At 44.9% G+C, this 15,287-nt stretch overlaps 1 protein-coding gene across 1 annotated transcript in view; it reads right to left on the bottom strand.

Annotated features, from left to right (window-relative positions):
* The window catches only part of TRAPPC10 (trafficking protein particle complex 10), a 75,799-nt gene that overhangs the window by 53,873 nt on the left and 6,639 nt on the right, over positions 1–15,287 (bottom strand). Inside the window, exon 2 of the mRNA XM_027547292.1 lies at positions 2,621–2,702. Within this exon, the coding sequence (XP_027403093.1) occupies positions 2,621–2,702 (82 nt within the window). The remainder of the gene's footprint in view (positions 1–2,620; positions 2,703–15,287) is intronic.

The following is a 15,287-nucleotide window of genomic DNA, read 5'->3' as shown; positions in this document are numbered from 1 at the left end:
TCTTCTATTTCTTTTCTGTTGTTATTTACATTTTAATTTTTAATGTGCATAAACTTTTCATTTCCCTTTCAAAAAGTACAGTAAGTGTCTATATCTCTCCTTGAACAGGACCAAGATACGACACTGTTTTCTTTCTGTTTTCTTCCACATTCTGAAATTTTAGATTTTTAATTTTTAAAAGCATTGACACCATAAAATAGTGAAATCTTTGTTATGACTTGCTTTCAGGCAGCTGCTCCCTTCACCCTGTGAATTCAGGGTTCATGTTCCTGACACATGTGTTTTCCTTGAGACACATTCCTTAATTACTTCAGAGACAGTAGTACAGCTTCTGATCATACACACCTGAAGGCGTTCCTGTTAACAGCATGTTTCCAGCTATTTCCATGCTGTGGCAGCAGCGAATATAAGATGGGAGCAGGGCTCTAGAGAGCACGGTGTGGTGGTGTGCGGACACGCCGGGCCCAGCCGGAACCCTGTCTCTCCAAGGCCAGGGGGAGGCTGAGACAGTCTTCCCGCTGTGTGAGTGTGAATAATACACAACTCTAGAGTCAAGGTGGGGCTTCTCAGAACTCAACTCTCAGTCTCCTCAGAACTCAAGTCAAGGTGGGGTTTCCCTTGTGGCTCAGCTGGTAAAGAATCTGCCTGCAATGTGGGAGACTGGGGTTTAATCCCCTGGTTGGGAAGATCCCCTGGAGAAGGGAAAGGCTACTCACTCTAGTATTCTGGCCTGGAGAATTCCATGGACTGTATGGGGTCACAAAGAGTCAGATACAACTAAGAGTCAAGGTACAGCCTTCAAGTCAAAGTACTCCTCTTAAATGCTCTATCTTAGGCTGCATTTTAAATGCTGTTAGAGACTGCAGACTCGGTTTTTCTTTTCTCCCTATTTCCTGATGTGGCTTTTTGTTTGATTGGTTTTGTTTTCATTCTGCTTGACATCCAGCAGCCCCTGAAATCTCTGAACTCACTTCTGGGAAAACCTGGACACCAATTCCTCAAGCAGGGCCCATCTCTCCACTCGCTGCACAGTCACTTCTGAAATACCGACTACAGGGATATGGAAACCTATGGACTTGGCCTTCACGGCTCAGCTTTCCTCTCGGACCTCCATCTCTGGCTCTCAGCTCTCAGCTCCGGAGTTCCCAAGTGCAATCTCCCAATTCATCACTCTGTTCTTCAGCTACACAGAAGTTCAGTGCATGAAGTCAAGTTTCTGCTTCAATTTTGTTTCCCAAGATCTAATCAATCACATTTTTGCCAAAGTGAAATACACACACTTTAACATGTCAAACAATACTAAAGAGCCACACATACACACACACCCCTCTGCACCTGGTCTTGCCCTTGCCTCCCCAGGTCCTGGGCCCTTTCACCTGTCAGGGACCCGCCTGCTTCTCAGGGTGTCCCCTCTGCAGACACACAGAGGGCTTTCCCTCCCATTCCTCTGTCCATCCTTCTGCTCCCAGAAAGATATCCGTGTCTCCGCTGCTGCCGCCTCCGCCTTCTCTGTCCTTAAACGTTTAGGCCTTTCTAGTACTCTTCTCTCATTTAGTTTTCAAGACGGTGAAGCAAAGAATATGCACATTAAATCTATGCAGGGTCTCTATTCCATTTTTTTCTCATAAGCCCATTTCTCATTTCTTTTATCTTTCTGAATGTTTGAATAATGTATACTTGTTTGAAATCCTTTCCAGATCACTCCATTTCTTCAGATATTATTAGATTCTTCCATTTGCTGAATTGTTTTCTCTCATTCACAGCACTGGGCCTCTTCAATAGTTGAATAATTTTTCTGTAAGGGAATTCTCCCAGTTCTGTACATTCTTTATATTACATTTTGGTAAATAAATACATTCCTTGTAACACTAAGCAGGCACAAAGATTAGACTAGATTCAACAGAGAGCCTGGTAAAGTCATCCAGAATGTTAATTCTTCACGTTAGGAGGGTAAAAACTGGTGGTCAGAAAGGAATAATGTAGCAAGAATCAGAATTACACGAGCATGAATAACAACAGGAAATTTTTCATTCACCTTGGTTAAAATCAGACTGCCAGTATTAACAGGTATTAACAATATTAATATTATTAATAAACAGTATTAACAATCCAAACATTTTCTACAAATAATATCTAATCTTACCAGAAGTTAGTTTTTCAGTAAAATAATTCAAAGTCAATTATTTCCTCAGAACAAGTCATTAGAGGAACAATTACAAACAACAGGGCCAATGGGAGGACTGATCTGATGGCACTCCTAATTTTAAAGATCATCCTTCTGTCCACTTTCTCATCCTTAAGAGAAGAGCCCAGGCACTCAGGGTGACGAAGTCCTGGTTAAGACGCAGAGGCACCAGCTCCTCTGAGGAATATGGGTGCCCATCTCCTTAACCAAATGCCACCACAAGTCAGAAGTCACCTCTATACGAGGGGCCTGTGAGTCCGAAGACATGTCCCATTTCTATCATCGCAGGTCTTGTTCAGAAAACAACACGTTCCTTAAAAAAAGGCTCACAGATTACGGGCCCTTCTTCTCAGTCTCCTTAGAACTCAGGCTCTCACTTTCACTGCTTCACTCACTCATACTGACACCTACAAAACAAGGAGGGGGATGCCATACCTTCTCCATTCCATCGGTTCTCTTGGAAGCTGCTGGGAAAGTGTCGGGTAAATGGAGGTAAATAAATTCTGATCACCAGCACCTACAACAGGAATAAACATGGCACTGTTAGGTAAATATAGGGAAAATGGGCTCTAAAATGTATTAATTGGTATTTTTACACAATTGAATAATTTAGCAAAATGACATCACAAAACAGGTTGTTTTGTATCTTTAAAGAAGTGGTCTCTAGAAAAGCCAGCACTTGATCTAACTTCGCCCCCACCTGGCCTCCCTGAGGAGATAAATTCTCCCTAAGAGTAAGAGGAGGAGGAAGAGGTCTGACAGCTAAGGAGGGCGGAGCTGGACCAACCCTGCCCAGCCGTGCACCTGTGTCAGCTCCTACAGCCACTTCTTCAACTTGGATAAAACAGCCATGAACTCCAGGCAGAAAAGGAAGCCAGGACAAGTGGATGTGAGTTTCTTCACCAAATTCCAGCAGGAGCCAAGACACACAGGCTACTCTCTGGTACCCAGGACACCAAACACACCTGCTCTCACTTGTCCTCATGGGAAGCCCTGGAGGCAGATCCAACCGCACACGGAGGACAGAGGAGCTGTAAGGGCCCCGCGCTCAGAGTATACAGCTTGCTGGTGGCAGAGACCAGTGAGGAACTCGGGAGTCTCTGACTTCACAGCTCAGCTGTTAACTCAGCTCTTTCATCCCGGCCTTAACAGAACGGAAAAATCCACTTAGCTCTCCTAAAATGACAGTATAGCCACATCCTACTTCAGCCTAGAAAGAACCTTTCAAAATCAATGGCTCAGTCTTACACTCAGGATCCGCTACCGTTAAGCGAAACCTTTTTCCAACTGTATTTATATTGATCTTAAAGAAATCATTGGGAAGTGATGTGGGCCACTGACATACATACTTATTTTGCTACCACGAGCCTAAAAAAAAAAAAAGAAAACAAACAAAACGGAACCTTTCCCAAACCACATAACAATGTCAAGTCACTACAGAGAGGAGTGATGTTTCTGGGCAACTGAGCTGATCCTCAGAGAGGCAGTGGGGCATGGGGACTGGACACAGATGCTGCAATGTTGACCACCTGAGTCCCTTCTGAGCTCCACCACCTATTAGCTGAATACACTTGGGAAGACCATCCTTTCTGTGCCTCAGGGGCCATCTGTGAAATGGGAAAATACAAATAGCTTCCAACAGGGTCATTGTGAGACTGAGTCAACACAATAACCTTGAACAAGGCCCGACGCAGAGTAAATCGTTAATAAGGGTTACTATTAATAATTTATTGTTGCCATAAAAACAGCTTTTAGGTTTTAACTCATCCGTTTTCACTGCATTCATGTATTTGGTAATTGTCTTAGAAATCATTAAAGTAAGAAAACCTTTAGTTAGCTTCTAATTTCTTATCTTTGAGTGCCAACTCCTGCTGCCTCTTGAAAAGGTTCTAGAATTAACATATAAAAAAAATGACTACTCTCTGCTAAAAAGAAATTAGGGCAACCACAGGGAAGCTTTCTTCTCTTTCACTTAACTTTTTATATATATGCTCCTTGCAATAAAGTCTCACATAAAGGTACAAGTAACCTCTGCAACAGGGAAAACAAATGAAGTGCCTCCTACACACCCCTTTCTCAAGTGTCTCCCACAGGAAATCCTGTTATACAATATAAAACTTGTCCAACTGGAGGCTGTAAAGTAACAATTTTTCTTACATTCAATCATGAAATAAATCTTTAATCTGTGTCCTAAATTTAATTTTAAAAGATTACAGGTCAATTAACACACCTTTCAAGGGCAGAGACATCGTCTGATAATAACTGGGCGCTGAACATGTGACCATTTGATCTCAGCCCCTGTTAAGGAGCTGAACTGTGTCCCAGCAAAATTCACACATTGAAACCCTAACCCCTCAGCACCTCTGTTATGTGACTGTACCTGAAAGAGGTGATTAGGTGAGAACAAGGGCTTTTGAATGGGCCCTGATTAAATCCCTTCAGAAAGAAAGTGAAGTCGCTCAGTCATGTCTGACTCTTTGCAACCCCATGGACTGTAGCCTACCAGGCTCCTCCATCCATGGTATTTTCCAAGCAAGAGTACTGGAGTGGGTTGCCATTTCCTTCTCCAGGGATCTTCCCAACCCAGGGATCGAACCCGGGTCTCCCACATTGCAGCCAGACACTATACCATCTGAGCCACCAGGGAAGTTGATTAAATCCCTTAGACATCCTTACAAGAGAAAATGTGGACACGCAGTCACTGGGGCAGGAAAGACCACGTGAGGACGCAGCAAGAAGACATGGCCACTGACAAGCCACCGAGGGAGGTCTCACAGCCAGCCCTGCTGACACCTTGACCTCGGCCCTCCAGCCTCCAGACAGCGAGGAAACAAAGTTCTGCTGTTTCAGCTCCCCCCACCCCCAGCCTGGAGTATTTTGTTACCCCGAGCACCCCGAGCAAACTGACACAGCACCCTACTTTTCACTCCCATCCACTGAAACCCTATGTTGACTGAACGTGAAGAAAAGCCACCGTGATTTTCTCAGAATGCATGGCTATTATTAATGATAATACTCTCAAGTTTTTATACTGAGTATTATGGAAAACAGAGGGAGGTATCTTTGAAAATGGGCTAGAAAGAGCCATAAAAGACAGACAGGAAAGAGCTTATATGTAAAACCTCAGAAGAATAAAATCTCCGTTCACTTGAAAGGTAATTAACAATGTGTATTAATACTTTGTAGTGCCCCAAAACAGCCCAACCAGTTAGTAGAAACGCCACTAGCGTGCTGAGGTCTGAACTCTAAGAGCAGCTTCGTTTTGATCCCGTGGGCTGCACAGGGGCATGAGAACAACAGGGGCTCTGCTGTTAGAATACAGCTACTAGAAGCAAAAACAAGGCTAAGATGATGCGTTGAGAGAACTTTGCTCAGAAAACTGCTGTGTTTATTTTTCTTTCTCAAGAGGCCTACTAAGATTCACTCGGACTTCCCTGGTGGTCCAGTAGTTAAGAATCCGCTTCCAGTGCAGGGGACGCAGGTGCGATCCCTGGTTAGGGAACTACGATCCCACACACACACTGCGAGGCTACTAAGCCCATGTTCCACAACAAGAGACGTCTGAGAAAAAGGCCGGCGGAGCCCTGGGCTCCTGACTACCTATGCCTCTCTTCCCATGTCTGCCATTTGTGATCAGACTCTGGTCCATGCACTCAGATATCTGAGGCAGACCTTCACTATTTTCTGAATTAGGACTGCATTCTCTGAGATTTTTAGAAGCATATATTTATGTATTAATCACATAATTTTAAACTTTCTATGTTAAAAGCAAGTAAGAACTAATTAAACATGGCCAGTTGGGGGGTGGGAGTTAAAAAAGATGATTTCAGTGACTTAAGTATATATGGGTCACATTTCAATAAACTCAGCTGAACATTTTCTTAAAATTTTAAAAACAGAAGGACTTGGGAACTCAATTATAAAAGTTAACTTTTACCAATATTGAGAAGACACTAACACATGTCCAACAGAATATAAATAAATATAGATAAAGATGTGTCATTTAGATTTTCACATGCTAGCAAGGTAATGCTCAAAATCCTTCAAGCTGGCTTCAACAGTACCAGATGTACAAGCTGGATTTAGAAAAGGCAGAGGAACCAGAGATCAAACTGCCAACATCCACTGGATCACAGAAAAAGCAAGAGAAAAAGAAAGAAGAAAAAGCAAGGGAATTCCAAAAAAATATCTACTTCTGCTTCACTGACTAAGCTAAAGCCTTTCTGACTGTGTGTATCACAACAAACTGTGCAAAATTCTTAAAGAGATAGGAATACCAAATAGGAAACTTACCTGTCTCCTGAGAAACATGTATACAGGACAAGAAGCAACAAGTAGCACCAGACATGGAAAAATGAACTGGTTCACAACTGGGAAAGGAGTACATCAAGGCTGTATACTGTCATCCTGTGTATTTAACTTATATGCAGACTACATCATGCGAAATGCCAGTCTGGATGAAGCATAAGCTGGAATCAAAACTGGGAAAGGAGTACATCAGGGAGAAATATCAACAACCTCAAATATGTGGATGATACCACTCTAATGGCAGAAAGTGAAGAACTGAAGAACCTCTTGATGAAGGTGAAAGAGGACAGTTAAAATACTGGCTTAAAGCTCAGCATTCAAACAACTAAGATCATGGCATCCGGTCCCATCACTCATGGCAAACAGATGGGGAAACAGTGAAAACAGTGGCAGCTTTTCTTTTTTGGGCTCCAGAATCAGTGTGGACAGTGAGTGCAGCCATGAAATCAAAAGACACTTGCTCCCTGGGAAAAAAGTGAAAGTGAAAGTCGCTCAGTGGTGTCTGACTCTTTGTGACCCCATGGACTATACAGTCCAAGGAACTCTTCAGGCAAGAATACTGGAGTGGGTAGCCTTTCCCTTCTCCAGGGGATCTTCCTAACCCAGGGATCGAACCCAGGTTTCCCACATTTCAGGCAGACTCTTTACCAGCTGAGCCACAACGGAAGCCCAAGAATATTTGAGTGAATACTGGAAGAAAAGCTATGACAAACCTAGACAGTGTATTAAAAAGCAGAGATACCACTTTGCCGACAAAGGTCTGTATAGTCAAAGCTATGGTCTTTCCAGTAGTCATGTAGAGATGTGGGAGTTGAACCATAAAGAAGGCTGAGTGCTAGAGAATTGATGCTTTTGAATTGCGATGCCAGAGAAGACTCCTGAGAGTCCCCTGGACTCTCCTGGACAGCAAGAAGATCAAACCGGTCAATCCTAAAGGAAATCAATCCTGAATATTCATTGGAAGGACTGATGCTGAAGCTGAAGCGCCAATACTTTGGCCACCTGATGCAAAGAGCCGACTCACTGGAAAAGACCCTGATGCTGGGAAAGACTGAGGGCAGGAGGAGAAGGAGGGCAGAGGATGAGATGGCTGGATGGCATCACTGACTCAATGGACATGAGTTTGAGCAAGCTCTGGGAGACGGTGAAGGACAGGCAAGCCTGGTGTCCCTGGGGTCGCAAAGAGTCGTAAACAACCCAGCGAATGAACAACAAAAAGAGACAGTAAGAAATTGGCTATTTTTGAAACAACTCTAATTTTCAAAGAAATCAATTATAACTAAAAATAGAAACCTGTAGGCCAGTCTTTTAGAGCCAACACACCATCACTAAGATCAGAGTCTAAGCAGAGCCGAGTAACATGTCCAGACCAAGCCCAGGAGGGCGCAGCAGACCCGCCCAGCCGCACTCAGGGCCACTCACAGCTGAGGTCAGTCGCACAGCATTGGCTTCACCCTTCACCAATGCAAACAGCAATGGAAACTTTCACTTTCAATCATTTTTCTGCACAAAACTTTTATTTTAGGATCCACTAGAACTGCAATGTCACAAGGTTATTTAGTGCCAAAGCAATTTTAAATCCTGATCTTCAGTTAACAGTCAACTGCGACCAGAGCAGAATCAGTCTTATGCGGATACTTAAAGAGCAGAGGCTGAGTCCAGGGTCCTGTTCTGTGTGAAAGAGCCTCCAGCAGAGGAAAGGCACATGAAGCTCAACCCTGCTGGAATCAACATCCAACCAAACCGTGTGAGCTGGCTCCATCTGGGGTGGAGGTTAGAGAGAGATCCCCGTCTGCATCTCAGCAACACTGGGTGTCTAGACTAGGCTAACATAAAGGCACCTATTCTCTTAATTGAGAAGAAAATATTTGTATCTCTGTTCAAAAAGCTATACGTTTGTTGTTGCTAATGTAGCTGCAATATTTATGGTTATTTATATGCAGTATTTATGTATATGTAATATTTACGTAATTTTTTTTTAATTTTAAGATTTGATGATGACATAAGACTGCATTTAGCACTAAACCATCTACAGAAAGGGTGGCATAAATTAACAAATGTGGTGCGAGTGCTCCAAAGTTACCAATCATGCCTCAGGGGGAGCCAAAGGTTAAACAGAAAAGTCACCTATTTGTTGGGAAGGACACAGGGCTTTCATACTTATAGAATCAGACATGTGTCAAGGGCATTCAGAAATTGACAGAATCGTCCTGCTCCCCCGGGCTTGTGAACATGTTACATTACACAGCAAGGAAGAATCAAGGTTGCAGATGGATTAAAGCTGCTAGTCAGCTGACCTTAAAATAAAGAGATGATCCTGGCTTATCCGGACAGGCCCACTGTGCTCCCAAGGGTCCTTACATGGGGAAGAGCCACAACCAGAGAGATGGAGTCACGAGAAAGACCGAACTGGGGCCCAGAGAGCCAAGGGAGCAGGCACCTCCAGCTGCCGGAAAGGGGATTCTCCCCTGGAGCCCTCAGAAGGAGCAGCCCTATCCACAGGAACCATGTCCAGAGAGAACCATGTCAGACTTCTGACTTCCATGACTTAGAGAAAATACCTCTGTGTTACTTTTAGGCACAAAGTCTACATAATTTGTTACAGCAGTCACAAGAAACTGACACAACCATAGAAAGTGAAGTCATAGGACTGATTTAAAACAAAGAGAAGCATTTGATTTGCCCTCCCCACCCCCAATCTATGGACTATCCCAATCTGATGATCCGGGAGGACTTGCTATTAGCGCTAGAGGGTTTGGCCCCAGGTGGGCACTAGCTGACAGAAGTCAGGGGGGGGACCATTCGTTTACTGCGCAGGTGCTCAGTCACCCGGAGTCCTCCCAGCAGCCCGAGGGCCACCCCATACAGGGAAGCCCAGGCACCCACGGCTCCCTACCCAGGTGAGTCAAGCAGCTCGTCAGAGTACAGCTGCCCACTCTGACTCAACAGTATGCACTGCTGCTGCAGATGCTTCTTTCTCTCATTTTATTGTTTCTTGGGCTTCCTGGGTGGTTCACTGGTAAAGAATCTGCCTGCAATGCAGCAGATGTGGGTTTGATCCCTGGGTTGGGAGGATCCCCTGGAGAAGGAAATGGCAACCCACTCCAATGTCCTTAAATCACAACTCAGCCCATCCTGCCATCTCAGCACTAGCTTTTCCTGACAGGTCTGGTCACCAGCTCCCCAGCCTGCCGGTGACAGACACCTGCTCGCTCTCCCCGTGCTGCTTCCCTCGCTTCGCAACCAGCACCACCCTGCCCGCAGGCGTGACCAAAGGGACGAAGTGCACTCAGTGAGGGTTAACCGAGTTCCGGACTGTTCGAGTTTGCAGAAAAGAAACTACAGCCAATGCACAGAGGCCGCTCGAGACAGAAAGTCCCAAAGTCTCCTTTTTTTAAGAAGAAAGACAGGATAGTAATGACCTTCTCTAGCACTCAGAGACCACATTAGACCCAAAACTCAGGAATTTAACAGAAGAAAGACTGGATAAGTGCATCTATATATAAGAAGACCAAAAAATCAGCCTTTGAAAGTTTACGTATTTTTAAAACACAGGGAATATAGTCAAGCTACAGCCGTTTGAATCACAGCATTTGAGATTCAGGAGGATATCTTGCTTGTTTCAGGCACACTTGGACCGGAGGCTTCTCCCAAACCGCTCTTCCCCTGGATTTCCCTCTCACCTCCTTAAAAGTCCATTCGAAAAGATCACTCACTTTCTCAATGGGGTCTCACTATCATTTTCAAAAGGAGCACTGTTTTGAAGGGGGATTTGAACCAGCAAAACTGTGCTTACCACAGCCCCAGCAATCCTCACAGTGACAGACCCCAACAGATACATGGGGAAAATATATTTGATTGCAAGACTGTGTCACACAGCAAAAGATGAAACCATTCAAATTCCACTGATGGATGGCCAGAGTAAACCATGGCATATCGACATAACAGGGCTCTGCTGCTGCTAAGTCACTTCAGTCATGTCCGACTCTGTGCGACCCCATAGACAGCAGCCCACCAGGCTCCCCCGTCCCTGGGATTCTCCAGGCAAGAACACTGGAGTGGGTTGCCATTTCCTTCTCCAATGCAGGAAAGTGAAAAGTGAAAGTGAAGTCGCTCAGTCGTATCCGACTCTCAGCGACCCCATGGACTGCAGCCTACCAGGCTCCTCTGTCCATAGGATTTTCCAGGCAAGAGTACTGGAGTGGGGTGCCACTGCCTTCTCTGTAACTGGGCTCTAAGGACTGTAAACAAGAGAGGGCACCATCTCTACACTCTGTTCTCCCAGAAATCTTGGGGGGAAAGTGAAGTCGGGAATGTGTATGCAGTCTGCGATCTCTTATCTAAGAAAGGGAAATACTAATACAACACGTATGACTATTTCCTACAGAAGGAGATGCTTCAGGTCAGGGAGGCACAGGGCAGAAAGGACAGGGCTACACACTAGATTGTTGCACTGCTGGTGGCAGTCACAGGGCTATCAGAGGCTGTGTGAGGTGGACTGAGGAGGGCCCTGGACCCACAGCACCAGGATCACCTGGGCATCTGTGAGAGGTCCTCACTCCCAGGCTCCACCCCATCCTGCTCCATCAGAAACTCTGGCCCCCCGTGAGCGCTCCACAGGACCCTGATCCAGTCTGAGGACCTTGTTCTATCATCCCCAAGCATGCCTGAAAACTGGAAGAAAAAATACACGAGAGCGAGCAGGCAGAAACCAAATACAGAGGACAGAGCAGTTAAATAAAGCCCTAAATTTCTGAATTTGAACTGAAAAGATCAGAATGAATTTACAACCCAGCTCTTCCCCCTATAAAGGCCCAGCAGCAACTAGAAGCCCAAGCACACAGACTGGGGTCTCCAAATACAGTCTCCCACCAGAAGGAATCGAGGCTCCCCGAAGAAGGGCTGATTCCCGGGCCAGAGCAGGAAATGCACAAAGTGAGTCTGGAACATCATGTCACACCAGAGAGCAAAGGAACTAAAGATTCCTACAACAAGGATTCCACACCTCAGAAGCCAGCAGGCAAACGGACACAAGGCACACCCCCCAGGCTCTTCAACAAGCGATAAGGAACCAGAGGGTGAGAGGGAAACTCAGACGTCAAGACAGAATGAAAACATCAATCTAAAAACCTACTGACACTAAATAATTTAAAGAAATTTAAAAAAAAAGACACATCAGACACTGGAAATGTAAACACTCAATATTTGATACTAAAGAATTGTATTTTTAGACGTGATAAAGATTTTGCAGTCTTATTTTTTAAAGTCCTTATCTTTCAGTGCTCCAGGCTGTCTTAGCTCAGGCTGCCATGACAGAACACCCCAGATGGAGTGGTTTAAACAATACATACAACTGTCTTCCTCCTTGTTCTGGAGGCTGAAGTCCAAGGTGCCTCCTGGTGGCTTCCCAGTGAGGCCTCCCTGCTTGCTGACTTGCTCTCCCAGCCTCTCCTCCTCTTCTTACGAGGCCAATGACCCCACCATGAGGTCCCCACCCTCGTAATCCAAGCCAATCCTAATTATCTCCCAGAAGGTCCCCATCTGCAAATACAACCACATTAGTGGTCTGGGCTTCAATGTAGGAATTTGGGTGGGGCATACAAATATTCAGTCCACAACACACAGACTTACTGATAAATGTTCGATGCCTGAGATTTGCTTCAAAATAACAACAGGATTGGAAGGAATGGGCAGGGGTATAAAGAAGCAAGACTGACCACTTAGTTGTTGAAACTGAGTGACAGGCTTGGAGGGGTTCTTCATACTATTTTTTTTTAATAAAAGTTTGCAAGTTTCTATAATAAAACGTTTGAAATGTTAACAATTCTCCCATTTCTCTTACCCTTTTCTCTTTCTCCTTTCCTCCTAGCATGCATCACCTATTACATGATATAATTTACCCTGTACGCACACAATCTACGCTCTTGCTGGAACGTAAGCTCTAAGAAGCCAGGAGCAGATGCTGAGGACCTGCTCTGATGGTGAATCCAGGGCCTCATTCTACACTACACAGCACATGGCCCCCAAAGGCCAGAACATCCTACAGCAGATGGAGCGATGGCACTGGCTGTCAAGTTCTCAGAAGACGGATTTAATTTTAGAACCAGTAAGACTACACTAAAAACCGCCAGTACGGCTACCCTACTCAGTTCTTCAGCTGCTGATGTTTCAATTCTGCTTAGCTCTATGGCAAAGGCTTTCCCTCAGGGATAACTTGAGGGACAAGCCCTTTCTGTGTGGGCAGACGGGGTCTGACTCCCCGAGCCCTTGGCGAGGTTGCGGTGGACCAGGAGTCGGCCACCTCGGGCCTGGTCCTCGCTGCGGCACTCAATACTGAGGGGCCTTGGTCAGGCACAGACACTGGCCCTCAGGTCTTCAGCCTCAAAATGACCTGCCTGCTGGCCCTTCCCGCTGTTCACCTCAGTGCTTAAGGAACCTTCAAGCTGACCTAGCCAGACTAAGAGTGCCTACAAATGGTGAGCTGTGAGTGTAGTAAAAATTGTTACCACAGGCGTTACTATTAGTTCTAAGACTCTACCTAAAATTGCAGCTCTGAAATGTATGCAACTACTTCTAAACACTAAATAGATCTGTTGGAAAAAGGAAAAATTTCCAAACACATGACATGACATTCGCTGGTGAAAGCAAGGTATAAGCCTGTTGTCAGTTTCTTCATAATTTTTCTGTTTACTGTTTTTAAAAAATAATTTTATTTACTGATGCATTCATTCATTTATCTTATTTCTGGCTGTGCTAGGTCTTCGCTGTTGCACAGGTTTTCTCCCACTGCGGAGAGTGGGCTTCTCATCGTGGGGGCTCCTCTTGTGGTGGAGCACCAGCCCCAGGGTGCGCGGGCTTCAGCAGCGGAGGCATGTGGCTCAGCAGGCGCTGCTCGCGGGCTCTAGAGCACAGGCTCAGAAGTTGTGGCACACGGGCTCAGTTGCTTCATGGCCTATGGGATCTTCCTGGATTAGGGATCGAACCCATGTCTCCTGCATTGGCAGGCAGATTCTTAACCACTGAGCCAACAGGGAAGCCCTCCCTGCTCACTTCTTCAAAAAATTTGGCAAATGAGGGCGTAAAACAACACTGAGGAATGAAACATCATGTAACACGTGTGCAGGAAGCCAAATAAAAACATTTATTTTCTTGGGGGGAAAAAAGGAAAGAGAGTTTGTATAATAGGTTCATCTTTTCTTAAGAGATCATCCCACCTTGAGTCAACATCTCAAGCCCAAAATTCCAGATACCATGGACTTGTTCAGGGGTCAGGAGCACAGTAAGGACATGCCTCTAGACGGAGAAAGTGCTATAAAACCAGACACATGTTGGACACTGCCGACGTGCACCTGGATGCCAGTGCAGAAGCCGTGATCAAGGAGCTGACCAGCACCCCTAGAAGATTTGTCCACATCCTGACCCCCCCTCCAACCCAGGACCTGGGAATGAACCTTATTTGGAAAAGGGGTCTTTATAGATATGATTAAGTTCAAACTCTCAAATAAGATCATTCTGTATCATATACAGATGGGCCCTACATCCAATGACAAGAAGTCACTTGTCAGGTCAGATAAGAGGCAGAAGGGAAAACACAGGGAGAGAGAAGGCCATGTGAAGACAAGGCAGAGACTGGAGTGATGTACCTACTAGTCAAGGAACAGCAAGGATTTCTGGGCACTGGAAAGAGGTGAGAAAGGACCACCTCCACCCCCAAGGCCTCAGGAAGAAGCACAGCCTTGCTGATACTTTGATTTTCAACTTATAGTCTCCAGAACTGTGAGAAAATAAATTTCAGTTGTTCTAAGCCACTCAGTTTCTGATAATTTGTTACAGCTATCCTAGAAAACTAATACATGTGGTGTAAAATACAAAAATCACACGCACATCTTCCCTAGTGCTCTTCCAATCCATCTTTTAGATATGCTTTTGGCTATACCGCGTATATGTTGAAATACACACAGATGAAGAGGCAATTCTCAAGAGGTACAAGCACGAAGAACCACATAAAAAGAACCTCACTAATCATCAGGTGTATAACACCAAAACAACTATGATGGAAGATGGCCTTGGGCTGGTCAGAGTTCTTAGATACGATACTGAAAGTATAAGAGAAAAAAATGGGTAACTGGACTTAACATTTAAAATGTTTGCACTTCTGAAGACAGATTAACTAAAAGACAATCAAAGAATAGAAGAAAATATCTGCAAATCACATATCTGATAAAGGAGTCCATGCACTGGAATACTAGACAGCAAGAAAAGGAGGGGCCAACTGTAGCTGGTGTAACACGAACGAACCTCAGAAACACCGCAGAGTGAGAGAAGCCAGATAGGAGACTGCATGCTACACGACTCACTTCTGCGCAACGTCTAGGAAACGTCAATCTATCGAGACAGAAAGCAGATCAGAGGTGCCTACGCCTAGGGGCAGAGATTAACTGCTAACAGTTCTTGGGGTGATGGAAATGTTCTAGAACTGAACTACGGTGGCGGCTGCACAACTGTGACCATTTACTAACAGTCTGAAAAGTGTACACGTACAACGGATATTAATTTTATAATATGTAGACTAAAGCTCAATAAAGCTGCTCAGAAAAAGAAAAAACAAAAAACTATAACCTGTCCACTAGACTGGCAAAAATTAAAAAGATATCTCCGACCCAGTGGGGCAGAGTATAACTCGGAGGACAGCTTTTTCACAGGGCGATTTGGGGTCTCCCCTTCTGACCTAACAATTAAACTTCTAGATTTCATTCTTCATAATGAAAATGTATTCCTGCTTTATTTATATACT

Source organism: Bos indicus x Bos taurus, chromosome 1 (assembly GCF_003369695.1).
Source record: "Bos indicus x Bos taurus breed Angus x Brahman F1 hybrid chromosome 1, Bos_hybrid_MaternalHap_v2.0, whole genome shotgun sequence".
In the NCBI taxonomy this organism is placed as follows: domain Eukaryota; kingdom Metazoa; phylum Chordata; class Mammalia; order Artiodactyla; family Bovidae; genus Bos; species Bos indicus x Bos taurus.
This window is presented reverse-complemented; position numbering and strand designations above follow the sequence as displayed.